The sequence below is a fragment of the Canis lupus genome, chromosome 17 (assembly GCF_003254725.2).
Source record: "Canis lupus dingo isolate Sandy chromosome 17, ASM325472v2, whole genome shotgun sequence".
Taxonomy (NCBI): domain Eukaryota; kingdom Metazoa; phylum Chordata; class Mammalia; order Carnivora; family Canidae; genus Canis; species Canis lupus.
The window spans coordinates 49,308,291-49,336,044 of NC_064259.1; the positions used below are offsets into that span (position 1 = coordinate 49,308,291).

The window sequence follows — 27,754 nt, forward strand, 5'->3', positions numbered from 1 at the left end:
CCATTGTTACTAACAAGAATATACCAAGTAAAAAGCGGTGCAAAAACAGACTGAGAATATTAAGCCAGAGGTTTTTTGCAAGTCCTACAGCTTGTCAGTTCACAAAATCAGAATTAGGGCCTTAAAGATACCTGTGAGAAAAATGAAAATAGCTACATTTATTGCTTCCAGTCAAGCCAATCCAAAAGTTCCAAATTAAACTCCAAATCTAACAAAGTAAGTAAATGAGCTGCTGCAGCCCACCTCCTTCTCCCTGAGCTCTCTTCCAGGCCCACTTGATGGTACTAAATGGTCCCATAAATGGACACCATATACAGGGACAGATCCCCATATTGATCTTGCTGTTAACATGGATATTCGTGTCACTCAAAGTAACCTCAAGTCATAGAACGAAATTGATTTAAGTATCTGTGTATTCTTAATCCTACCCCCTCTTGGCTATTCAAGAGTTTATTGCTATTAAGCCCTTTTTGTGCTGTCCCATCAGCTTCTCCTTCTCCACAGGTTCCTTTCCATCAGCAAAAAATCTACTCCAGAATCTCCCATCTCAAAATACATACCACATATTCATGCACTCCTTGTCCCCCTTCAATTACTCCTTCATTTTTCCACTTACTCTCTATCCAAACTCCTCCAAAGAGTTATCTATGCCAGGGCTTGGCAAACTAGTATATCCAGTCTGGCTTGCCATCTGTATCTGTAAGTGAGGTTTTGTCGGAACACAGCCACACCCATTCGTTCGTGTGTTATCATACTATAATCAGAGGTTGTGACAAGGTTCAAATGGCCTACAAAGCCAGAAACATTTACTATCTGGCCCTTCACAGAAAAAATTTGCCAACCCCCAGACTGTACCTATGGTGTTTACGTTCTTCTTTTTTTTTTTTTAAGATTTTATTTATTTATTCGTGAAAAGACACAGAGAGAGAGGCAGAGACACAGGGAGAGGGAGGAGAAGCAGGCTCCATGCAGAGAGCCCAATGTGGGACTCGATCCCAGAACTCCAGGATCACGCCCTGAACCAAAGGAAAGATGCTCAACCGCTGAGCCACTCAGGCATCCCTGGTATTTACTTTCTTATTGTCCACTCACTTTTCAGCCCACTCCAATCTAATGTCTTCATAGTCCTTCCAATGAAACTGATTACCAAGATCACCAATCACATCACAACAGCAAACCCAAAACCTCACCTACCCCATCTGACCCATTCTGATACACTGCTACTCTCCTGCATATACTGGCCTCTTTTAGTTCCCATGACACCACTTTCTCCTGGATTTCCTGCTGCTTCTCAAATCTCCCATCAAGTCTTATCTGCTGCCCCTCCCTACCCAACCAACCTCAGGGGTCTTCTTATTCTATAGTCTTATTAACAAGGTTTCTGATCTTTCAATGTATCACGAATCTTCCTGGCACCTGATGAACCCTATGGACTCCTTAGAATAATTTTTTAAAGATATAATATAAAATGTGAAGAGTTACAAAAGAAACCAATTCTACTGAAATACAGTTTTCAAAATATAAAAATTGCACTATGGGGACGCCTGGGTGGCTCAGCAGTTGAGCTGCCTTCCGCCCAGGGCAAGATCCTGGATCAAGTCCCACATTGGGACTGGCATGGAGCCTGGCATGGAGCCTACTTCTCCCTCTGTCTCTGCCTCTCCTTCTCTCTCTCATGAATAAATAAATAAATAATCTTTTTTTTGAAATTGCACTATGTGCTTCTTTATTGATATACTGTTAATATGTTAAAAAAAAAACAGGATCTAATCATGGCTTTAATAACTGTATTGCAATTAAGGAGTAGAGGTAAGCATAAATGCTGTTTTGGGATAGCAGTATCCATCATAATGTGTATTAATTTCCATTGGTGACAATATAACAAATATTATTAATGCTACTGTGAAATGGAAGGAAATGCTAAATTTCAGTTAGAGGTTAGTAAATAAGAAAAGTTTTTCCCAACCAAGTTTGTGGAACCTAAATTCTATAATGAATCCCCATGGGGTTCCTGGACCCCCCCAAGTAAGACCTATATGCCAGAAGATCTTAGCAGTTCTCATGGCTTCAGAACCACCCATATGCCAAGGACTTCTGGGTTTGTATCTGCAAGTCAGACCTCTCCTCAGTTCAGGCTGGAATGTCCAACTTTCTACTGCGTATTTCACAGGCATCTTAAACTTAACACCTTCCTGTGTCAAAGAAGCCAGGCCTGTATTCTTGAATCTCCTCCCTACTCAACCCCTTTTCTTTTTCTTTTTTTTTTTTTTTTAAGATTTCATTCATTTATTCATGAGAGACACACAGAGAGAGAGAGAGGCAGAGACACAGGCAGAGGGAGAAGCAGGTTCCATGCAGGGAGCCCAATGTGGGATTCGATCCTGGGACTCCAGGATCACGCCTTGGGCTGAAAGCAGGAGCTAGACCGCTGAGCCATCCAGGGATCCCCTCTCAACCTCTTTTCTATACCATTCTCCCCATCTAAATGGGCCAGCACATCCTAAGTTACTCAGGGCAGAAACCTGAGGTCAACCTTGACACCATCATCCTTGCCAAAATGTCAGTCAGTCAGTCCCATGGGCTCTAACTCCACAACGCCAAATCCACCTGCTGCTTTTCATACTGCCACACTCCTTCATGACATTGCTCTCTCTCTTGAATCGCCATAAGATTTTCCTAATCTGGGACGCCTGAGTGGCTCAGTGGTTGAGTGTCTGACTTCGGCCCAGGGCGTGAACCCGGAGTCCTGGGATCAAGTCCCACATCGGGCTCCCTGCATGGAGCCTGCTTCTTCCTCTGCCTGTGTCTCTGCCCCTCTCTCTCTCTCTCTCTCTCTCTCTCTCTCTGTCTCTCTGTATCTCTCATGAATAAATAAATAAAATCTTAAAAAAAAAAAAAAGATTTTCCTAATCTCCCTGATTTCTCTTAACACATCCTCCACTATATACCACATCATAGCCCAAATTTATATTTTTAGAATATAAGTAAAATTAGGTCATAACCTCACTTAAAATTCTGCAATGGCTTTCTAATTCTATCAAGATAAAATGCAAACTCCTAACCGTGGCCTGCATGATTCGGCCCCACCTGCCTTTCCAGCCTCATCTTCTTCCTCCTCACTTGCTCCATTCCAAACACACTGGTGTTCTTTCAATCCTCAGGACACACTAAGGTATTTCTACTTAAGAGCTTCTGAACACACAGTAACGCCTGTTTTAAACACTCTGCTCCATACTCTTGGAATGACCAACTCTATGGCACCCTTCAAGTTTCAGTGTAAAATTGTTTCTATTTGATACCCTTGGTTATTCTGTCATAGCCCTCTCTTTCTTGCTTTCCTAGCATATGCCTTACTTTGTGACAGTTATTTGCTTACCTGTTTATTATCTTCTCCCATAACTGGAAAGATACATCAGTAAGGGCAGGAGCCATTTTACTTCCTATGTATCCAGGACCTAGAGCAGTGCCAAGTACATGGCAAATGTACACAATATATATTTGTTGAATGAATATGGTCCCTGCCCTCAAAGCACTTTCTATGAGGGGCAACAGGACCCAGAAGGTTCTCCAGAAAATATTTGATAGAGTGATTCCATGATTCTATTTAACTTTCTCAACCATAATTCTTTGAAGAATTGTGCCCTGGGGCCTCATTTTGGGAGAACTCTCCACCAGATTGCTGGAAATATACAAGAAAACTATTTCGGTCAGCAGCAGAAGAAAGGACAGTAGCCAAAGAAACTTCTCAGGAAAATAAGTTTTGTGCCCACTGTGCTGAAGAATGAAAAACTCTTAATAGCAAAGAGAGGCAAAAATGTAATTATAATTCTATGTAACTTTATCAACATTTAAATCACATAAGAGGGCATGATGGCATGGGTGGACTGCACAATCTCTAAGGAGACAAGCACTACGTCTAAACTTAAAAAATAAAGAAACAACAGCTGTTCTTTTTCTACCAAAGGGACTCTTAAATCACAGTACAAATCCCAGGAAGTCTACTTCTATGCTACTTTTCTGTAGAGCATTGGTTCTCAACCAAGGCAATTTTGCCCTTTAGAGACCATCAGGTAGTATCTGGAGACATTTCTGGTTGTCACAACTCAGGGAGGGAGTGAGGGGTGCTACTGGCATCTGGTGGATATAGACCAGGGATACCATTAAACACTCTACAATGCACAGGACAATACCCACAACAAACAACTACTTCCACCCCAAATGTCAACAATAACAAGGTTGACAAACCCTGCTGCAGAGCAGTATGTGATCAAAACCTTAACATGATATAACTGAAATGAATTTATCATTTCTGGGAGAACATGTAAGAAACTATTAAGAGTGATTGTCTCTGGGGAAGGGCACTGAGAGTTTGGAAAAAAGGCAGGGATAGGGAGAATTAGTTTTAAAATGTATATATACCCTTTTGTGCCTTCTGCATTCTGCACCATATGTACATGTTACCTGTTCAAAAAATAAAAATAATCAAAAAATAGTCAGTGTGGCTCAAAACTATGGTCTCAACTCTAGCTCCAACTCATAGAACATTACCAAAAAGAAAACAAACAAACAAAAAAACCCAAGACCTATGTTGTAGATGAATCCTGAATTAAGAGTTAGAAATTTGGGGATGCCTGAGTGGCCCAGTTGGTTAATTAAGCATCTGCCTTTGGCTCAGGTCATGATCCCAGGATCCTGGGATGGAGCCTTGCATCAGGCTCCTTGCTCAACGGAGAGTCTGCTTCTCCCTCTGCCTCTGCCCCTACCTCCCGACTCGTGCTCCCTCTCTCTAATAAGTTTTTTTTTTTTTAAAGTTAGAAAATCTAGGGGTCCCTGGGTGGCTCAGTTGGTTAAGCACCTGACTCTGGATCTCAGCTCAGGTCTTGATCTCAGAGTCGTGAGTTCAAGTCCTATATTGGGCTCCACACTGGGCATGGAGCCTACTTTAAAAGAAAGAGAGAGAGAGACAGAGAGAGACAGAGAGAAGATCTGAGTTTTGTTACTCTAAAGTGTGGAACAAAGCACTAAACCCAGAGCCCATTTCCTCACACGCAGAATCAGAGGACAATGTGCCCTACTCCATGTACCTAGAACTATGAAGATCAAATGAAACAATGCAGGTGAAATATTCTATGAACTATTAAGAGCCATACAAACACATCGCAGTCATTATTTTTCTAAAGGTCCTGGTATTATGAAAGAACAAAGCTAAAGATGATAAATGAGACCCTTTAACATTATTCCCTTTCTAAATTACACATCATTTCATTATCACTGGGGCTTTGGAAGCTGTTCCCTGTTAATTGCACTACTATTTTCTATTTATGCTGCCTACCCTAAGGTGCTGAGCAACTCAAGGGAAAGGTCTTATGGTGAGCCACACAAACTATAGGTGGTCAATACTTACTTGATGATTTGCATGATTATAATAAAGGTTAAGAAGAAAAACCTTTTTCTTGAATCACTCAATTTGTGACAAAATAAGTAGAGGTGAGGAATTTTGGCTCTGCTAAACTTCAATAACAACCCTATGATTAGCTGCCTCAATAAAGAAAGGACACAAAAAACACTCATCAATACAAAACATGCACAGCTTAACCATCCTCTCTCTTGCCTAACAGCTGGGCCACATGGGCACAGGCCAAAAAGCTAGGTCTCTTACTCATGAAATCACTGAGTCATGAAAATAACACTTCCAGTACTCATGACTTTGAATGTCAAGGACAGTATGTAGGAGCTGCCTGCAAAAATGATTAATGCTAATGATGTTGTAAAGTTCTCTAGTTTTAGCAATTCTGAGCAGAATAAATGAGCACAAGAGCAGAATGAGTGAGACATCAGTCACTGGAATAGAAAAAGGAAATCGGGGGTGTCTTACGTGATATACTTGTTATAGAGGATGAAGGCATGTTCAATGTTGCCTTCCTCAGAGTAAATGGATGCCATTCGGATAATCTCGACTCCAGAGCGGAAGTACCGTCGGGGTGGAATGTCTTCATTTATCTCCACTGTGCTACCCATCTGGGACAGGGCTCTCACCCGGTCTTCGGGCGGAAGGCTCACATCTCCATGGTCAGACATCAGGACCAAGAAGTTCTGAGACAGAAAAAACAGGTGGTGTCAGTACCATGGTTCTCATCACCCCAGCACAGCCTAGCACACGGTATGGTTATCCCACAAACTTCTACCTTATGAAGAAATTAAGAGAAAAATACCACGCACTGTGGCTTGAATCAAATAAGGTCTCTTTCCCACAAGAAGGCTGAGACCCTCAAGAAGCCCATATCACAATGATAAAAGCATTGGCCAACTCAAAAGCCTACAATACCTGTGCCATAATTAGGTGGTACAGGGAGTAAAACTGAAATGGGGGTTCTCTTATACCTTTCATACTAATCATTCCCTATCATTAGATAGCTTTGCTCTCAGTATCATAAAAGGGTGAATGGCATCTTATATTTTTTGCATGATTTCTCCTACCAGCTACCCACTTCCATCTACCCAGTACTTGGCATAGTATATCAATGAACTTTCGTGAGGACTGTTAACTGATTTCAAGTTTGTTCATTTTTATTTAATGAGAATAACTTAACATTTTTCCGTGGTGTACTTTTTCATATCTGAGCACAAGGTAAGGGGAAATGGCCTGGAATGAATGCCCACAACCCTAGCTCTGTGCACTTAAACACTATTCCAGTCAATCCACAACATCATTCATTACGTCAGATTAAGGAATTTAGATGTAAAAAAACAAAAAAAAACAAAAACAAAACCCTTACTTAAATCTATCTTCAAAGACTAAGCACTCTTCAAATAAAAAAGGGCACAAAGATAACTTAGGATGCAAAGATGGACCAGCAAAAAACCCAAGGGTTTTCCCTCCCTGGATTTCAAACTGCAGTAATTCTACAATCTTTCTCGATCTGTTAGATTCCAATTCCCAACCGGTATCAGTCTATATCATTTTCAAAAAGAATCTGGATATTCGTTACAGATTGAATTACAGCACACCCTAGCCAGCATGCTCTAGAATAAACAAACTATCGAAGAATATGTTTTGGAATTCAAAGCCCTATGTCAATTGACCCCATTTTGTATTTTTAGTCTTAAACTTGACTCCTTCCCAACAGAGATCTTTTGTTCTCTCAGAATTCTGACCTGCCCAGAAATCCTCACATGTGTTTAATCTGTCCATACACTATTTTTCTGTTTCCCACTCCGCGCCCTCCCTCAGAGAGGCTTCTCGTGGCCAGTTCTAGCTCGAGGTCACACTTCCCCCAAACTTCCTCTCCAAACACTCTCAAGAATGGTACAAAGGCTGTGCGGACGACCGGGGATGCAGAGGTATTCCATCTCCCCCAAGGCCGGTCTAGAGGCTCAGAAAGCCGCTAGCAACTCCAAAACCTTCCCAGCTGGCCTAATTCGTAAACTCGATCCAGAGCCCATTAAAGCTAACTGACGCTTGTGGTGCCTCAGTACCTCTGCGGAAGAGGATCTGCGGGGTCGAGAACGGAAGACCCTCCCAGGACCAGCAAGCGGTGCCCGGTGCTAGAAGGCTACGCACCCCTCCACCAAGAGCAGATGCGGCATCCCCAAAAAGGGGCAAAGGTGGCACAAGGGGCTGAGGAGTTAAGACCAAGAGGAGGTCAAAGGAAGTGGCAAGCGTGAGCGGAGGGCCCTCCTGACACCTGCTTGAGGCCCCCTTCTTGAAGGCCCTCAAGCCCAAGTTGCCAACCCAGGGCAAAATTATCCTGGTTTTCGGGTCTTCAGAGCGCGGCAGGCGGGGACGCGCCGGGCCTGGCTGGGACCGGACCCGTCAGTGGGCTCGCGGCGCGGCGGGCCGGGCAGAGGGCGCGGGGAAGGACAAGGCTGCAGGCCCCACAGTCACCGCGGCCGCTCCCCTTCAGATTCCCACCACATTCCCGGGACCCTTCCCCACCTGTCCCCGCGGACGCCACTCCGAGCTTCCGGAAACGTCACATCCGGCGCCCGCGCCCGCGCCCGCGCCCGCGCCCGCGCCCGCGCCCGCGCCCGCGCCCGCGCCCGCGCCCGCGCCCGCGCCCGCGCCGCTCTACCCATTTCACGCTCAAGAACACAGAGCCTGGGAAAGCGAGCTGGGGGGCGGGGCCAGAACCACCACCTGCGAAAAAACCAACCAATGAGGAGAGAGCTCGACGACGGCCATCTTGGTAAAGGAAGAGCAACAAGGAAGAAGGGGAAGCAAATAGTTAAAAGAACCAATAAGCAAGTTAACTTGTTATTACAATTAATTTGGTTTGGGGTCGAGTTTCCTGCCAGGCAGCCCCTGTGCCACATCCACACAAATCCACAAATCAGGGATCCCTGGGTGGCGCAGAGGTTTGGCGCCTGCCTTTGGCCCAGGGCGTGATCCTGGAGACCCGGGATCGAATCCCACATCGGGCTCCCGGTGCATGGAGCCTGCTTCTCCCTCTGCCTGTGTCTCTGCGCCTCTCTCTCTCTCTGTGACTATCATAAATAAATAAAAATTAAAAAAAAAATCCACAAATCAACGTTCAAGAAGGGATTGGTGATGCAAGTAGCTGGCTAAAGTAACCAGGCTTTCTAAATTGGTGAAAGAAAAACTGAAAATTTCAGGGTTTTTTTGTGTTACTTCCTACACAAAATGGATAACCTCGGGTATTAGGCAATCGCTTTTATTGCCTAGAAAAGAACTTAAGAGTAACTTTTTAATGTTAGAACACCAATACAATTTATTAAAAATGAGTGTTTAATTTCTAAGGGCCACTGTGCAAAGCAATGTAGACACAAAGATCTGTATGACACAGTTCCTGCCCCTGCAGCCAGGACAGGAGGTTATTTACACCAAATACAAACAGTGGCATATTCTGTGTATGGGCGTGTGTATGTGTGAGTACATGCACAGCCTCTTTCCAAAAACGTCCTTCAAGCCTGCTACTCATTCTTTCTCAGGAGATTTTGTATATCACCACTCTGAAACTTTCTGCTCTCCGGGGATACTTTACCCACCAAATACGGAGACCCTCCCTCTAAGTTTGTTAATGTGATGACATGACCTATCCTTCACCATCTTGCTGAAAGCCTCTGCACTGGTTTTACCCCTTCCACTAGGTCAGCATCCAGATCTCTAATTTCTCTGACTTGCTGTTGTGTATCTGTCTCTAGGATTTTCCCAAAGGGATTCTATACGGTCATTGGCTTTTCAGACTGACCGCTGAAAGCCCTTACCAGATTCTTTCTCCCCTACAAGCATAAATATGCATGTCAGTACAAGGATCCACTATCAATTCTCCTGGATCCTCTGCAGATCATTCCTGGGCAGCAGCAAATGACTCCTAAAAGGCCAAATTCTTACCTCAATATATAGCATCAGATTAGAGAGAAAATGCCCACATGGACTTTGTGGGGAAGCTAAAAACAAGGTACATATCAGCTGCCTCCTTGTTACTCCTATGGTGAATGACATAGCTAGAGGGGCAAGGCAATCTCGTTAGTATAGAAATGACATCCATTCTTACCTATTTCAATGCAATCTTACAACAGCAGATAATATTCTTTTTAAAACAAAAATCAGGTTCTATTGCTTCTGGGTTTAAAACCCTTCAATTACTTCCCATGACACTTGGAATTAAAAAATCCAAACTCGGGGCACCTGGGTGGCTCAGTGGTTGACCATCTGTCTTTGACTCAGGGCGTAATCCCGGGGTGCTGGGATTGAGTCCTGCATCGGGCTCCCCACAGGGAGCCTGCTTCCCCCTCTCTCTGAGTGTCTCTCATGAATAAATACATAAAATCTTAAAAAAAAAAAATCCAAACTCCCCACCCTGGCTTACAGAGTTACTTGACTCCTGCTGTCTCTTTGACTTCAAATCCTACTCTCTCTCTCTTGCTTACTAGTCTCCACCACACTGTCTGAACATCAGCTGTTCCAGTCTAGACATTTGCACAGCTGTTTCCTCTTCCTGAGATGCTCTTACTCTGGTCTTCACTTGGCTGGCTCTATCTTGTAATTCACACATCAGATTACATGTCACCTTCTCTGACCATACACTCTAGGTAGCCACTCAGTCACCCTCTATCACTCAGCCTTGTTTTAAATCTTCTCTTAGTCCTTACCACTGTCCCCTTTGTTCTTTTAGGATCTAGATTAATTATTGTCTTTCATTCCCCTGTAAAATATAATCTCCAGGAAGATAGGGGCTTTTTTTTTGCTTGCTCCCAGGTATATCCCCAGTACCTCGAGTAGCTTGGGATCCCAGAAGACACTCAATAAAGATTGTTGAATATTCAAATATTGTTAAAATAAATGCTGTCTCACTGTCCCCAAAATTAATTACAAAGATGCTAGCCAATTATGGTGATAGATGAAATGAACAATGAAAAATAGTGTCCATTATACTCTTAGATCAAGTCTTCTCTACAAGGCAGTTAAAGCTAGGAGCAGGAAGCCTCCATAACTAGACACCTTCATTAATTGAGCAAGTATTTATTAAATATGTATCATGTTCAGGACTCTATGTCAGGCAATGGGTCTACAATAATAACAAAGAAAAATTCAGTTTTCATTGTTTTAAGGCCCTCATGGATGAGAATTTAGAGTCATCCACAGGGAAAAAGGTTTTTAAAAGATGATTAAGTTTCTCAAGGGGATGCTAGTGAACTCCATGCCCTGAAACACTGAAACGGCCTATTTTGATAACTTCTTCTCTCTGTTTTTCTGTTTTTTTTTTAGACTTTATTTGTTCATGAGAGACACACAGAGAGAGGCAGATACATAGGCAGAGGCAGATGCGGGCTCCCTGTGAAAAGCCTGATACAGGACTCGATCCCTGGACTCCGGGATCACGACCTGAGCTAAAGGCAGACGCTCAACTGAGCTAAAGGCAGACGCTCAACTGCTGAGCCACCCAGGTGTCCCCGTTTTCTTCTTCTCTTTAAGAGTAAAAAAAAAAAAAAAAAAAAAAAAAAGATGTTATTTATTTGACAGAGAGAGAGAGAGAGAGCACAAGCAGGGGGAGCTGCAAAGGGAAAGGGAGAAGCAGAATCTCTGCTGAGCAGGGAGCCTGTCACAGGGCTTAATCCTGGGACCCTGGAATCATGACCTGAGCCAAAGGCAGATGCTTAACCAATGAAGCCACCCAGGTGCCCCGAAACAGCCTATTTTGAACATCTGTAGGGAATGGGAGTGCTCTGAAAGTAGAAATGAAATGTGTACTAATGAGAAATTGTTTACATTGTTAAAATTTTTGCTGTGAACCCATTGGGAATACAAAATGACGCATAGAATTTTAAAAACAAATACTTTTAAAAAAGATATAGAATGCGTTGTTCAAAAAAAGGGGGGAAATGCAGCAAATGTATTGGGATCTTTAATGCTGACATATTGCAACATATACAACATTGCACATGCATGCAAATTATGTTCCTTTTCAGTTGATCTTGGAATTAACCTGATGAATAAGTTGTTTCTTGAGAAGATAGCTACAGTAAAATTGATAACATCAAGATGAATCTGAGGTTTGGAGCTCCACCTATAGTTTGAAAACTGGTAACTGCATTGCCAAGAATTTCTAGTTGGGAAAATCGTTCTTAGGCATGCTTGGAAAGGTTTTTAATGTGTGTATAGTGTTACAGTTAATGCTTAAATATATACATAAGGGGTCAGTTTTATTTTAGACATTCTATTCCTTTGTCACTTGCTAGTTAGCTGTGAGTTTTATAATTTGGTTCCTAATAACTCAAAGCCTTTTGTTTTAGGTAAGATTGACATTCTGAAGATTGTAAATTTCAACAAGAGTTAAATGAGATAAGTTAAATGAGATAAGATAAGAAACCTTAGGGCTTTTTGAATTGAACACTTCAGGTTGAGGGATTTTATAATTTTATATTTGGTTTACATATTTCTTTTCTTTTCTTTTTTTTTTTTATGATAGTCACAGAGAGAAAAAGAGAGAGAGGCAGAGACATAGGCAGAGGGAGAAGCAGGCTCCATGCACCGGGAGCCCGATGTGGGATTCGATCCCAGGTCTCCAGGATGGTGCCCTGGGCCAAAGGCAGGCGCCAAACTGCTGCGCCACCCAGGGATCCCGGTTTACATATTTCTTTGCAAAAATACCTCCATATAAGTAGGCACTATATCTCTGAATGGGAGAAAAATTTCATGCCACCATACTTACACTCTTTGAAAAATATTTGTTCATTCAGTCAGCCAGCTGATATTTATTGTGTATGTACTATGTGCCAAACATTGCTCAAGGCCTTGGGTATATATATCTGTGAACAAAGCAAACAAAAAACAAAAAATCATACCCTCAAAGATCTTACATGTTAGTGATGGGTGAGGGAGTGACAGATTATAAACAATTATCATGTTAAACAAGTAAATTGCATAGTCTATTAGAAGATTCTAACTGCTATGGGAGAAAAGGGAAAAGATTGAAGGGAGAAGTATAGGGACACAGTTGCAGTTTCAAATAGTGTGCTCAGGTAAACCTCCACTGAAAAAATTTGAGTGAAGACTCGGAGGTAAGAAGAGCCTCCCAGGCAAGAAATAGCAAGTACAAAGGCCCTGAGCCAGGAGCTTGCTGGTAAACTTAAGGAACAGTGAGGACTCAGAGTGTGACTGGAGTGGAGATGAGCAAAAGGAACCACAGCAGTTGGTCATGTAGGATATAGGGATCAGCAAACTACAGTGTGACCTGACTTTGTCAATGAAGTTTTATTGAGACATAGCCATGCTCATTTTTTCATGTATTTTCTGTGGCTGCTTTCATGCTACAACTACCAAGTACTCTGAGTAGTTGAGACAGAGACCATCTGGCCCACAGAGACAAACATATTTACTGTCTGGCTCTTTATAGATTTTGCTGACCCCTGATGTAGGTAGGACCATATAAGCCATTGTAGGGACATTGGGTTTGACTCAGAAAAATGAGGACCCATGAGAAGGTTTTAACAGAAGAAAGGTGGTATCCGATTTGTGTTTTAAAAGGACCATTACAGTGATTGTGTTGACAAATTTTAGAGAGGCAAGGGTGGGAGCTGAGAAACCAGTTTGGACTGTGTTCACAAGGTACACTGGGGTGCCCCCAAGATACCATGGCAAATTCACCAGCGTGCAGCAAAATATTTAAAATTTTTGAAGGATCCACAGCAATACTGACATCTGTCAGATATCGTGTGAGCTTCCAGCTAGTAGGTGGTTCACAGTTTCAACATTAGGTCATGCTATTTTCCTTTTGGCGCCGCCATATCTTTGTGAAGCTGGGTTTTTGGCAGCACCTGCACTGAAAAGCCAATACTTTTTGAAAATTAATGTGGGGCAGGAAATGAGGCTGGCAGTGTCCAATTTCAGTCCAAGGTTTGAGATGTTGTGCAGTGCCCAACACTCACACAGTCTCCATTATCAAGCAGTTGTGGTTATTTAAGAGTGAAATAAAAATATTTTTTCTTTTCACTTATAGGTATTTTTTTCATATGTCTACTTAGTTGTTGGAGCATTATATTATCGCACAATGTGTTGTGTTACTAGAGCATTTTTCCTGTAGCTACTCTAATGAATCGCCACAACCTGGTGGCTTATAAAAGCAGAAATTTATTTTTTCACATTTCTGGAGGCCAGAAGTCTGAAATCAGTGCCCCTGGGACAAAATTAAGGTATAAGCAGGGCCATACTCCCTCCAGAAGCCCATGGCGAGGATTTGATTCCTTGCTTCGTGCAGCTCTGATGCAAGATTTGCTTCCATGGTCACCTTGCTTTTTCCTCTGCTGTCTGTATCAAATTCCTGCCTTGATCTTATAAAGACACATGTGAAGGGCGCCTGGCTGGCTCAGTTGGTGGGGCATGGGACTCTTGAGCCCCACATTGGACGTAGAGAGTACTTAATAAATAAAGGGACATATATGATTCCTTTTAGGACCCACCTCGCTAAGCTGGGATAACTTTTCCATGTCAAGATCCTTCATTAATCACATATACACCCAAGGATCTTTTTTTTCTAAATAAGGTAGTAATATCTACAGGTTTCAGGGATTAGGACCTGATCTCTTTGGATGGCCTTATGAAGCCTACTGCAGGCATAAATACTTACTACATTTTTGGCACCTAACTACTTAATAAATGGGACTGTTAAGTATTTGTTTGGGCCTATAGGTGAGACACGAACGGCTTGGTGAATATACAAAATTTGGGAACATCTGAGTTAGGAGGCTCTGCCATTAACTCAGGCAGGGAATGACAGGGGCTTGGACTTGAGTGGAAAGGGAGAAAAGTGGTCAGAAGTAGATAAGTTCCGATACAATTTGAAGGTAAGGCAGATGGAATTTGTTAATGTTCTGGATGTGTGGCTGGGAGGGAAAGAAAGTAGTCAGATGACTATGAAGGCTCCTTACACTTTCTCTTTTTCTGGAAAAAGTATTACTATGACCTGAGATGAAGAAAGAGCTGCATAGACCAGATTTTTTGCTGGAGGGGAGGGCAGATTGGCAGTTCCATTCTGTGCATGTTTAGAGAAGTAGATACAAAGAAAAGACAAAAGAGATCTAGTCCTACACAAAGGTGGTGTGGTATTTCTCTCAATTGGATCAAAGGGGGGCCCCAAATGTGGGGCGAGGATGCAGTGGAAGCCGGTGGCCCTGGAGGTGAAAGAATTCACCCATGGCAGAACAAAGGAGATAGGAGTTTATTGAATACACTGCAAGGGAATGGCCCCAGGACAGCAGAGGGGAAGCGGTTTGCAAGGAGACAGTGGGTGGCGCTGTATTTAAAGCAGGAAGGTGAGGAGGGAGGGGATGTTTGGAAGTTTCCCTTTTATGCTAACTGTACCTGGTTGTAAGTAGTCCGTTGGTTAGTTAGGGCCTATGGATATTTTGAGGTGGGTGCCCAATGGGCCCATCTGCATCCAGCCAGGTCATCGTTGTGGGCCTTTTCTACATCCCGTTGGTCTAGCCTGTTTGCCTAAAAAGTGGCCTCTACAGGTAGCATAAGAAAATGAGAATAAGGAGCTGAATAGCATCACCTCAGACAAGGAAAGCAAGTCAGAAAGGACTGGCCCACAAAACATTAAAATTGGAACAGGTCATTTCAAAATAAGCTAAAAGACATCAGAAGACCTAATACAAAAGATGAGAAAGAATATGGGGCCAGAAAGGCAAGGGGAAGTTAATGTCAAATGGCTCGAGTTTCTCTTTGGGGTGATGAAAAAGCTCTGGAAATGGTAAATAGTATTTTGGGTTTTGTTGATCTATTTCTATGAGAAGGTTGGGGAGATTCAAAAACTAGGCTGCTGCCTCAGTCTTTTCTGGAGTCCTGCTCAATTTTTGGACATGATTATTTCAAATGTGCACTACATCATGGATATACTTTTTTAAAAAAAGATTTATTTATTTATTCATAAGAGACACACACAGAGAGAGAGAGACAGAGACACAGGCAGAGGCAGAGGCAGAGGGAGAAGCAGGCTCTTCACAGAAGCACGATGTGGGATCCGATCCCAGATCCTGGGATCACGACCTGAGCCAAAGGCAGGCGCCCAACCGCTGAGCCCCCCTAGGCGTCTCCATCATGAATATACTTAATGCCACTGAATTCTGTACTTAATAGTGGTTAAATGGCCGATTTTGTGTTATGTATATTTTACCATAACAAAAAAATAAGATGGAAGAACAACATAAATCAGAATTAAGTGAGATGATAGAGCTCAGGACAGAATTTAAAATAAAATTTAAAATTTCAGGCATGAAGACTTAAAAAAAAAAAAAAACATGAGTTAATGACCATTATAACAGATAACGCCTTAAGAGAAACAAACGAGAAAAATAGGAAATTTTTTAAAAATCAAAAGAAGATAAAAACATTCTACAGAAATGGCAAATATAAAAGATTGGCCAAAAAAAAGCCAGGAAAATTCTGAAAAGAGTAATACAAATACATATAAGAATTTAGCATGCTATAAAAGTGACATTACAAATCAGTGGGGCTAATTAGTCAATAGATTGTGATATATACATGTTGAGACATAATTTCTCTGGAAGGATTCACAGTGTGGCAAAAGTAGATGTCTCTAACAGGGCAGGGAAATAGGCAGCTGGGTATTTGTTGAATACTTTTTGTAGCTTGTCCTATCATGTGAATTTATTACCTCTGAAATCTGACCGCCTGAGTTCAAACCCCAGCTTCCCTAATTGCTAGCTCTTATTCTTGGGCAACTTTTTGACAGTCTCCAACCCTATCTCATTATCGTGAAATGGAGTGAATAAACTCGGTAAGTGTAAAATACTGGGAGAAACAACCCAAATGTCCACCAACTGATGATTAAACAAATGTAGAACCATGCAATAGAATATTGCAGTCCTAAAAAGCAACGAGGTAGACACACTACAACACCGATAAACTTTGAAAACACTATTCTAAGTGAAAGAAGTCAGACACAAAGGTCACATATTTTATTATTTCATACAAATGAAACGTCCAGAGAAGGCAAATCCAGACAGAAAGAAGATCCGTGGTTGCCAAGGGCTGGAGGGAGAAGGGAATGAGAAGTGACTGCTAAGGGTTAAGGGGGTTTCTTTTTGGGGTGATGAAAATATTAAGGGTTAGATAATGGTAATGGTTGCACAAGCTTGTGTAGGTACTAAATGACACCGAATTTACAGTTTCAAAAAGTGAATTTTGTGATATGCCAACTATATAGCTCAATACAAAATAATTTTTTTAAAAGATCTTATTTATTTATTCATGAGAGACACACAGAGAGAGAGGCAGAGACACAGGCAGAGGGAGAAGCAGGCTCCACGCAGGGAGCCCGATGTAGGACTCGATCCCAGGTCTGCAGGGTCACGCCCTGGACTGAAGGCGGCGCTTAAACCGCTGAGCCACCGGGGCCACCCCCAAAATAATTTTTTAAATGCAAATTACCGGTTTCCCCACTACCACCAGGTGACTTTCCTCGGTCCCCATCTCCCCCCTCCCCCCACTTCATTACCTTTCCGCCCCCGCCTCCTCCTCTCCTCTCCCCCATCCCTCCTCCCTCCAGCTGCCCCACGAGGTCCCAGGGAGAGCGGCTAGACCCCCCCTGGCGCCTGCGTGCTGCAGGTGTTGCGAGCACCATCCAGCGTCCTCGTGCGCCCACCGCTCTTACCTTGCGAGGAGGGACCCTTCCAGCGGATTTTTCTCGAGCGCTTCGGTTGGTCGCGTTTAGAGGACGTCCATGGAGGACGACCTGGCAGGCCCCCTCAAGTTAACGTTTAGGTCCCTTCAGAAGTTTGATCGTGACCACCGGTAACCTCCGGTCGCTGTGCTCTGAAAGCCAGGTTGGCCGCGCATGGAAATCCTGAAGGCTTTGGAGGCATCTAGGCCTCAAACCGAAGCCTCCTTCCTCTGTGGGCAGTGCGATCTAAGCCCATTGCGGAGTCTCACTAGTAAAGTGGCACATGGTACTAGTCTTGCCTGTTGTTCTAACTGAAGCAGTGCATTCGCGGGCCTGGTGCATTGGTGTTTAGTAAACGGTGATTACTAAACGGAGGGCCTCTGGATGATGGCCCTCCTCCTGCAGCAGTGCACTTGGCTAGGCTCCTGGTATCAGCTGCCCCCAGGATAACTGGGAGCCCTTGCCATCCATTTGGTACACTCCCCTGTGATTTGTACTTAACCTTGCCCAGCTACAGTCATACATGAACGGATAAGGCAACCCAAACCTTTTGGAGGTGTGTCTTGAGTCTCTTGTTTTCTAAAATACCTATCTGGTGGACATGGGACATAAGGCCAGCCTCCACTAGAGGCTTCACATTTTTCCTAGTCCGCCAAGACTCATCTTCTATCATTTTTTATTCTTTTCAAAATGTATCCTTTTAGTCCTAACCTCAGACCCTGATTCTGCCATTTCCCCCACTCCTGCTTTTTATAAAAAGCTATAAAAATCTCTCCCCTTTTGGCCTTCTTAGGCCTGAACCAAGTTACTTCCTCTTTTCTTATCCTTCTCCCTCATTCTCCCATCCAATTCTTTCTCACACAGCCTTTGATCCTGATCCCCACCAAAGAAAAACCACAGTTAACAGCATCTCAGAACTCAAAAGGATTCTTTATTTCTTATCAATTATATTATGTTTTATTAAGTTTTAAAATATATCCAAATAAATTTATATCTATAATATGAATAAATATTATCTATAATAATATGAATTTATATCTATAATATGAATAAATATTATCTATAATAATATGAATTTATATCTATAATATGAATAAATATTATCTATAATAATATGAATTTATATCTAAAATACGAATAAATATTATCTATAATAATATGAATTTATATCTATCTATAATATGAATAAACCCCTCTGGGTACCAACACTCCTAGTAGCCCTTATATTGCATAGCCATAGTATTGAGAAATTTCCATTTCTTTTTCCCTCTCAATGAAAAATTGCATTTTCCCCAAAGAAGTGTATTTGGCAGCATTCTCGCGCTCTAGCTGCGCCTGCCTCTTCATGGCCTCCCGCTCTGGCCTCTGCTCTTCTGTGATGGGCTTTGACATCACTGGCTCAGGAACATTGGGTTTCCTCCATGGAATTGGTTGCAAGCTGAAGTCTTCGAGTAGAAATTGGTTTTGAGGTTTGGGTGGAGACTGGAGCTTGGTCACAGCAGTGGGAATGGGCTCCCGCTGGAGAGAAGTGGAAGATGATGTTTTGTAGGGTGCAGGCCTAGAGACAGCAGATTGCGGGACACTAGGCCGGATAGGGTTGGTCAAACCTGGTCGTGTGGGATTGGTTGAAATTGGCCGTGTGGGATTGGTTGAAATTGGCCGAGCAGGCCTGGCAGGACCTGTCAAGGAGGCAGGAGTCGGCCGGGATAGGTTGGCTGCAGCAGGTTGAGCTGAGCTGGTAGAACCAGGCCTGGCAGGGTGAGCCGCAGCAGAACGATGTGAGGCCAGAGACTGTGGCCTCCGTGGAACAGGTCGAGGTCGAGGCTTCTCGAAGATTGGAAAAGGCAAAGGCACCAACTTGACCTTCCCAGGGGGTGGCAGCTCATACTGGGATGGAGATGAACACTCTTCGTCAGCACCCCTGTCTGGTTTCTGGGCTTTGATTTGATTTTTCTCAGGACCTTTACCTTCACGTGTAGTATTAAGCCATGGTTTGATAGCTGGGGATGGCCGGGCATCTTTTGGGTTGCTGGAGCTTACCAGGGCCCGGGAGGAAGACAGTCCAGTTTTCTTATCACTCTTCTTCCCCAGTGCATGAAAAACCTGCACAGACTCCAACATGTGCATGCCTAGACAGCTTCGAGGCTTCTTAAAGGTCTCTTGACTAAGCTCGGGTTGATTTTTCTTCCGCTTCATCTTGGGAATGGTTGGCTTCTCTTCTGCCTTGATTTTGTTCCCTGACTGCTTACTTTCTTCAGCTTTCTTGGGGTTGTTTTCTCTGGTCCTTTTGGTCTTTTCCTGCCCATGGCTCTTAGCTTTACTGGTCCTGCTGGATGCAGCTTTCTGAGATTTGCTGTTGGAATGCTTGGCCGTGTTCACTGGAGCCCTGTCACTGTCTACAGCATCGCAAATAACCACATCTCCCCCTAACAGGCACTCTGAGTTTTTTGCCTGGATTTTGGCCTTGGGAGCACCATTGATAGGCTCGGTGGCTTTATGTTTGTTCTTCCTGACTTGATCAGAGGGAGCCTTTATGACACTTGACTTTTCTTGCACCTGGTTCAACTTGATGACTCTGGTATCTTTGGCTTTGATCGCCTTGGCACCTTTGGATTTATCAAGGTCTTTCAAGGAATTAAAGAGCTGGGGAAGATGAATGTCCCTCACCAGTGTAGCTACATCTGCAAAACCACCACTAGATTCAATCCCATTTTCAAGGATCCCTTGGTTCTCAAGACTCGGGCCATTTTTTCCCAGATCGGTGTCTTCAGAACCAGGCTGTTCCTCCTGACCAGGAGGGTCAATGGAGGCCAAGAGGTGGTGAATATCAGGAATTTCTAAAGGAAGTAGTGGAGGATCTTGGTTTTCTATCGGGATCTGGTAGGCATCCAGAGGCTTTGAAAGCTTGGTTTTAATATCATCCAAATTCTTATTCTCTGTTTGTTTCTGGCTGGGAGCTGGAGGCAGTACCAGGACATTACTAGAACTTTGGACTGGAGCTATCATAGAGATGTCTCCAAGTTCAGGTGGTGGGTTACTTTCAAGCATCTGGATATTTCTGCTACTGCAGGACTTGGGGAATTCTGGAGTTTGTGGCAGACAAAATGCCTGACTTGGAGGTTGCAATCCTAGGGACGTCTCCATCCCGAGGGAGGTCTCCATCACTACAAAGGAATCAAGGAAAAAGTCATTTCCTGGTAAGTGAGATGCTCCCCCTAGAAACTAACACAGAAATCATGCACCTTCTAGCAATGGGCAAGGCAGTTCTCCCAGATCTTCTTAGGAGATGGGAGGTGACTTCTAACTCTTACTGGTGATCATTCGATGTCATTGATGTTTGATTTTCTTTGTATTTTATAGGGTTGTTATGTCAGGTAAAAGTGATTTTTTTAATATTATGAAATGTTTAACAAAGCCTAGCATTCTCATATAGGGTCACTTCAAGTCTCTCTACTTTCTTTAGAGAATAAGAATACTTGACATCATGGACTAGGAGAGGGAGTGGAGCTCTTCCTGATAAAATATGTAAGTGAGGATAAATTCTTAGCCCGCTTGCTTTGGACAGGATCTCAGAACACAGGGTCTTAAATCTTGGTGTAGATTAAGGAAGTGAGGGAAAGTTAAACAGGCATCATCACAATAAGAGTTTCAAAATGCTTTCCAAAGACCCTGAAGCAATAGCTCAGGGAAGGGAGTTCACTACAGTGTGATAGTACACGGAAGGTGATCGGCTACAGCAGTGCAAAATGTGGTAGCCCTTGGTATGTTCTTGGGGTTCTTCGACCTATAGCATAGATAGCCATTACAGTGTGCCCAACTCACACCTCTACTAAGTGTTTTTATTTTTTATTTTTTTAAATTTATTTTATTTATTTATGATAGGCACACAGTGAGAGAGAGAGGCAGAGACACAGGCAGAGGGAGAAGCAGGCTCCATGCACCGGGAGCCTGACGTGGGATTCGATCCCGGGTCTCCAGGATCACGCCCTGGGCCAAAGGCAGGCGCTAAACCGCTGCGCCACCCAGGGATCCCTACTAAGTGTTTTTAAATAGAGTCTAAAAGTGGAGAGCACTGAGCGAGGGTAGTGGTTATTAAAATCTCAGGACTTAGATTCTGCCTGTCTGTGGACTCAGTACTTCTCAGCTCCAGATCTGACCTGATTTTTGAATGCTGACCTTATTTCTCTCCCTCTTTCTATTTCTACTCACCTTGAAAACTTGTTTCTGTGATGGGTTGAGCTGACACAGAGTAGTATATTCCAGAATCAGAGGCTGGTGGTAGAACATTTGTGGGCTGAACCTCCTTGAGTACCATCACCATTTCTGGTTGAGGGGCAGAGGCCCTACTTCCCGTGTAGGACACAGAGCCATAGGATTGCAGACAGGGGCCAAGTTCTCCAGACAGTAGAGGCCCCAGTGTGCCTTGATTATAGTAGTATACCTGGCTTCCTTCCTGATAGGGAAGTGATAGGCTGTGTCCCTGATTTGGAATCTGAGATGGTGTTCCCTGAACAAGGCTGGCAGAAAGTGATGGATACAGAGGAACCATGTTATTGGCCTCTGAAGTTTTGTCATACTGGGCTGCCATAGACATGGAAGAAACACTTGTGTCCTGGTTAATGATAGTCACAGTGAGGTCTCTGACTAAAGATGACTTCTTTTTAGTGCTTCCCATGACATCCCACCGAAAAATACCAGGATAGGAAGCAGCTGATGTGGAGCTCTGGCTCTGCCCAGTAACTCCAGACAACGTAGTTGTACCGGAATGTTGGTAGAGGTAGGCACTACCCATGAGTGGCTGGAAAGAACAACCAGAAGCTGATGGCAGTAGCCATGCCGAACTGACAGCTGGAGCAGACACTCTGGAGAAGCTGCAGACACTTCCTGTTAGGGAAGCTGTATTGCTCACCACAGGGAGAGACAGCTGCAGAGAGTTTGGAGTTCCAAGTAAAGATGGATTTTGGAAATTTTCTGTAGGGAACAAGAGGGTGATGAAATATCAGGGAGATGGATCAATTCTCACTATGTTTAAGGAACAGGATTATCTTAAAGTTGTTGCTACCAGGAAGCCTCTGATACCAACACTTGCTGAGATACCAAAACTCAAACAGGGTGATTAAGTGCTGAAGCAGTCTGGTCGGTACTCTTCTATAGTAACTATTTTATTTGTATAACCATTTTATTTGTGCATTTCATGCTATTACCTAGAGTTCACATACCACTCAGTCCAGTTGGTAAATTTAAAGGGTCCCCACTCTTGGGTCACCTGGCTGGCTCAGTCAGAGGGGCATGTGACTTTTGATCTCAGGGTTGTGAATTTGAACCCCATGTTGGGTACAGAGACTACTTGAAAATAAAAGTTTTAAAGGAAAAAGGGGTCATTCTTATCTTTTTAAACCTGGTTTCTGATCTTACCTGAAAATGACTGAAAGTTTCTCAAGAAATGCTCTTTTTTTTTTTTTTTTTTTTTAAGATTTATTTACTCATTTGACAGGGAGAAAGAGCACAAACAGGAGGAATGGCAGACAAAGGGAGAGGGAGAAGCAGGCCCCTTGCTGAGCAAGGAGCCCGATGTGGGGCTTGATGCCGGGGCAGATCTCAGGCCCCAGGATCATGACCTGAGCTGAAGGCAGATGCCCAACCGACTGAGTCATCCAGGCACCACCCAAGAAGTGCTTTTGAGAGAAAAAATGTATTTAAACTCTCTTTCAGCCTAAGATTACTCATATATAAAGTGGTTATAATAATAATAACAATAACGGAAATAATTCTTACATGAATAAAAGTGATACATTACACTTTTTATTTTTTTATTTTTTTTGAAACATTACACTTTTTATATTGAAGGAAGACATGTTCTTGAAATGACAGAAAAATCATGAAAAACATAAAACTAAGAAAAAATATATAGATATTAATGAAAACTGGGATATGTAGCAAGCATCAAAGCATAATAAGTTCACTAATAAATGAAGTTCTCTATCATACACGCAAGATGGTGGAAGTGAATATTGCCTATCCTATTTTGCTGAATACTACTAACCAAAACACAGCCCACAACAGAAGGTGACTTTGAATGAATTCCTAGCCAGTACATACAGAAAGAGAAGATAAAACAGTAAAAATTGTCTAACAAGCAGCAAATGATATAAATTTGCATATATAAGTAGTCACAATTTTTGTAGACAAATATTTCAATAATATCTGGTACAGAGCAGAGAGGAAAATAGTATGCATAAAAAGGAATTCCATTATTGTGTTCATTCACATTTTTCTGAATATTACCCAGCAAGTAACAGATACTAAGTCTAGTAGAAATGTATATTTCAACTGAACTCTACCTCTGAAACTAATAATATACTATATGTTAATTAATTGAATTTAAATAAAAAATAAATAAGATCAGAAGAAAACAATGAAAAAATATATTTAATATAATTATATAATAAAAGAGAGAACACTTAAAAAGCATCACAGAGGTTTTTATATTCTATCCAAAAATATATTTTAATCATCTTCAACATCCAAGAAAATGTCACCCCCAAAGTCTAAATTAAAGCCATCATCACTAAAATCAAATAAAAAAAAATAATGTAGGAAACCCAAAGGACTCCACAAAATTGTCTTTGATAAATGTGGAATTAGAGATGTGGAGCTTGACTTTTTCTTTTCTTCTTAGATCACTAACTAAGATCTAAAAACAGATGTGTTCCCTCTGTGTTGGGAAGAAAATAACTGTAGAGATGAAAAGTAGTCTTGACTCAGAATCTATTGATCACAGAAAGGAATTAGTCGTTAGGATTCAATCTAGGAGATGCCTTTTTTAAACAAACTTGGTCTTATTTTTAATAGGCAAAACATCTACAGAGCTTAAAAATCAGAAATATAACTGAAAATTCTGTTTCTTTCAGCCCCCTAGATAGCCACTTTTATTTTATTTTATTTTATTTTAAGATTTTTATTTATTCATGAGAGACAGAGAGGCAGAGACACAGACAGAGAGAGAAGCAGGATCCCCGTAAGAAGCCAGATGTGGGACTTGATCCCGGGACTCTGGGATCACACCCTGAGCCAAAGGCAGACGCTCAACCGCTGAACCACCCAGGTGTCCCAGATAGCCACTTTTATTAGTTGCTTGTTGATAATAAGCATCATTTCTAAAGTATATTTTTAAAATGTTTACATTTTAAGCAATTAACTGCCACCTGCATTCAGAGAGGCAATACATAAACCCAAACAACTGAGTATGGCTTTTTTGTAAGCTGCTTTTCCCTGCGATGCCCTACTCTGGCCTTCCTTTCCTGACTACTCTATTAATGGAAGTGTTTGCTAAAATCATCTTTGTTTTGTCCTGCTCTAAGCAGATTTCATTTTGTGCTCTTCCTGCTTTTATTTAAAATCTTTGGTTCCCTTCCATATTCCATCCTAAACTACCTCTTTTTTTTTCTTGAGAGCTCCTCTGTGCTTTTCCTCAACATTCTTTTTTTTTAGATTTATTTATTTATTTTAGAGAGAGGGGAGAGAGAGAGAGAGGAAGAGAGAGAGAGAGAGAAGCAGACTCCCCACTGATCAACCTGGGAGCCTGATGCTGGGGTTGATCTCACAAGATCATGACCTGAGCCAAAGGCAGACATAGATGCTTAACTGCTCAACCTCAACTGACGATGATGGCGGAGCCACCCAGATGCCCCGCTTCCCCTTCATTCTTATATTTTCTTCTCCCCCTTGGTTTCAGTTGGCCTGTGCTGAGGGAAACAATCCTGAATATCCTTACCTTTGAAGACTTGCCTCCCTCAAACTCATTCTTCTTCATCCTCTTTCCCTCTTTTCCCTTTTCGACTACATAAGGTAGAAACTTCAAATCATGCCACTATAACTTTCTGAACAGTACTGAATTTAAAATACTACAGTTGAAATATTAGTGGAGGGACCATTAGAGATGAAACATCTTGGTAAATATTGCTACTTTTCTATATAACCTAGGTTTTCTCTCTTTCTGTCGAGACACTCTCACGAAGTCTCTGATTTCATTTTCTCCATGGGTGCCCTTTAACACTCAATATTAGAAAAGAAAGGGACCAGAGAGAGCAACCCATCTAACACCCTAAAGTAACAGGTGAAGAAAAAACAGATTTTGTGAGTGAATGACTTGTCCAAAGTCACACAGCTAGTAAATGACAAAGTCAAAACTGAAATTGAGGACTCTGGAGTTTTAGTTCAATACTTCCCCCCATTATTCCATGCTATTTTGAATGTACTACTAAATTTAGGGCAAAAAAAAAAATCCAGTAAAAAACTTTTAAAAGTTTATTTCCTTACCGGACATGGTTAGAGAAGAAGAAACATCCACTGCAGATACAAGGGGCAAGGAGCCGATACTAGAGGGTATTGGAGCAGCTGAAACCAAAGACTGCATGTGTCCAGTACGAAGGTCACTGGTTACTGGTCACTTGCGATGATCCAAATTTATTTACTGACAACTCCAGGGAAACCCCAAGATTCTACCAGGTGGTGGTAGTTTGGTGGGAGAATGATGTCACAAAGCAGGCAGTTTAAAGGTCTGAGGGAGCCAATGGGGAGGTCACATTCCCAATAAGTAGCCGGGATTGGGTGGAAGGAGTGGTAGGAGAGCTAAAACAACACCTCAGTGGCACCTAAGCCTTCAAGATAGATGTGAGAGTTTCATTTTCCCCAGACTCTTATGTTAGGGAAATCATCTCAATGTTTCTCAAAGATGTTCATGAATACAACTAACTAATAGTTATTTATATTCTATATATTTTATCTCATGTAGTCTACATTTATGATTATAAATGTTAATTAATAAAAGTTAACATCCTTACAGACAAAAGACACAAACAACTAGGTTGAAAAACTACAGGTGTTCTGAAATAATATTGGTCTGATTAGTGAACTTACTGTAGCTTTTAAGAAGTAAAGGATGGGATTAAAGACCTCTTTTTGTAACTTGGTTAAAGAATAGGGTGAAGTTCACTGAGTGCACTTCATGGGGAATAATGTGGTACAGGCTCTTCTCTTGCAGTTTCTTCTCATTGAATCCTCACTTTCTTGGGCTGGGACGAGCTGGGCTAGGCTGGGCCTGGCCAAGTTGGGCTTGGATCTCTCTTCTCCTCTCATTCATCATGGGCATTGTTTCTGGAACTAGCCTTGATCTGCAATCTTACAGTCGTGGGTGTTACTTCTGATCAACTTCCAGCAGCAGGCGTCTTCTTTTCAGTGCCTGATGCTTTGCAAAATGAATTGTGCCCATTAGAAGCAAATACCAGAGAGCTGGATGACACAGCTGATCGCAGACCTTTCCTTTTCCAGCACTTGGTTGCAATTCTTCTGCCCATAATTTGCTACCTCTGGCTCTTTGGGCCATACAGGCATCCTGCCATCCTGTTCTTTTATGGGTAAGAGGCATTAATGGCATCTGGGATACTTTCCCCTTTTCCTTCTCACTTAAGTGTATCCAGTGTGGCAGTTACTGTAGCCTCCTCCCCCCTTGCAAACAGCCACTGTAGAACCTTGGGCCTCTAGGATTCTCTGCCTGCCATGCTTGGGTGCAAGATCAGGCAAAATGAAGAAGAGAAGAGTTAGAGAAAGAAGAGGACATTCATTGAGAATAGGGAACATGCAGAATGAAAGAGTACAGGAAAAACAAGATTCATGTGGATTTTTGGTTTCTGTGAGAAATAGGTTGACACATTTTGGCTTCATTTTGTATTAATAGAACATACAGGGACGCCTGGGTGGCTCAGTGGTTTGCTGCCTGAGCAAATCTGCCCTTTGGCCCGGGGCATGATCCTGGAGTCCCATGATGGAGTCCCACATCAGGCTCCCTGCATGGAGTCTGCTTCTCCCTCTGCCTATGTCTCTGCCTCTCTCTTTTTCTGTGTCTCTCATGAATAATAAATAAAATATTTTAAAAAGAGCATACAATTATATATATTCACATACATGTAAATTTATATTAATAGATTAATATAACATTTACATAACATATTAATTCCTCTATAACATTGATTATAATATAATAACATATAGTTACATAATTAGTATTTAATATCTTATAGCCATTAAATTATTTATTTATGCAGCTAGATAGTGCAGCAATGGCCATGAACTCTGTACACTAAAGAGAATATATATTTTTTCAGTTTGGGGGGTCATATTACCTCATTTACATCATTTATTGTATGTTCATAGAATATAGGTTGTTTTTAAATGCTCCATTATCTTCTACATTTTTCCCTTGTGTTTTTAAAAAGATTTTATTTATTTATTCATGAGAGACACACAGAGAGAGGCAGAGACATAGGCAGAGGGAGCAGCAGGCTCCCTGTAAGGAGCCCGATGCAGGACTTGATCCCAGAAACCTGGGATCACAACCTGAGCCACAGGCAGATTCTCTCTCTCTCTCTCTCTCTTTTTAAGATTTTATGTATGTATTAATGAGAGACACACGGAGAGAGAAAGGCAGAGACACAGGCAGAGGGAGAAGCAGTCTCCACACAGGGAGCCTTCTGTGGGACTCGATACCAGGACCCTGGGATCATGCCCTGAGCCAAAGGCAGATTCTCAACCACTGAGCCACCCAGGCATCC

At 42.3% G+C, this 27,754-nt stretch overlaps 2 protein-coding genes and 1 long non-coding RNA gene across 7 annotated transcripts in view; 1 reads left to right on the plus strand and 2 right to left on the minus strand.

The window, feature by feature from the left end:
• LOC112664227 (STAM binding protein) overlaps positions 1-8,019 on the minus strand; it is a 26,578-nt gene extending 18,559 nt beyond the window's left edge. For 2 of the 4 annotated variants that reach the window (XM_049095747.1, XM_025453603.2), the window contains exons 1-2: positions 7,937-8,019; positions 5,876-6,093 (exon numbers count right to left, since the gene is read on the minus strand). In XM_049095747.1, the coding sequence (XP_048951704.1) occupies positions 5,876-6,078 (203 nt within the window). In that variant the 5' untranslated portion in view covers positions 6,079-6,093; positions 7,937-8,019. Of the gene's footprint in view, positions 1-5,875; positions 6,094-7,476 lie in introns of all 4 variants that reach the window. The other 2 variants (XM_025453604.3, XM_049095746.1) reach the window with 2 other exon arrangements.
• Positions 8,020-17,169: 9,150 nt separating this feature from the next.
• LOC112664226 (uncharacterized) lies at positions 17,170-20,925 on the plus strand. Its single transcript, XR_003139587.2, has 3 exons — positions 17,170-17,307; positions 20,277-20,341; positions 20,608-20,925. It is a non-coding gene; the product is annotated as an uncharacterized LOC112664226 (long non-coding RNA).
• C17H2orf78 (chromosome 17 C2orf78 homolog) lies at positions 18,291-26,630 on the minus strand. Of its 2 annotated transcripts, none has more exons than XM_049095985.1 (3): positions 26,064-26,630; positions 21,354-22,115; positions 18,291-20,308 (listed from the first exon to the last, which is right to left on the minus strand). In XM_049095985.1, the coding sequence occupies exons 2-3, from the start codon at positions 21,934-21,936 to the stop codon at positions 18,366-18,368; spliced, it is 2,526 nt and encodes an 841-aa protein (XP_048951942.1). In that variant the 5' UTR covers positions 21,937-22,115; positions 26,064-26,630; the 3' UTR covers positions 18,291-18,365. The 2 variants fall into 2 exon arrangements, with proteins under 2 accessions (XP_048951942.1, XP_025309383.1); XM_025453598.3 differs by lacking the exon at positions 26,064-26,630 and adding an exon at positions 25,464-25,916.
• Between the last annotated feature and the right edge of the window lie 1,124 nt (positions 26,631-27,754).

Excerpts from the sequence above, each read along its gene's own strand:
- C17H2orf78 (XM_025453598.3), bottom strand. The coding sequence starts at position 25,560 with ATGCAGTCTTTGGTTTCAGCTGCTCCAATACCCTCTAGTATCGGCTCC. Across the intron at positions 22,116-25,463 it reads TTCTTCTCTAACCATGTCCG|AAAATTTCCAAAATCCATCT; the intron begins GTAAGGAAATAA and ends TGTTCCCTACAG. Across the intron at positions 20,309-21,353 it reads CACAGAAACAAGTTTTCAAG|TGATGGAGACCTCCCTCGGG; the intron begins GTGAGTAGAAAT and ends ATTCCTTTGTAG.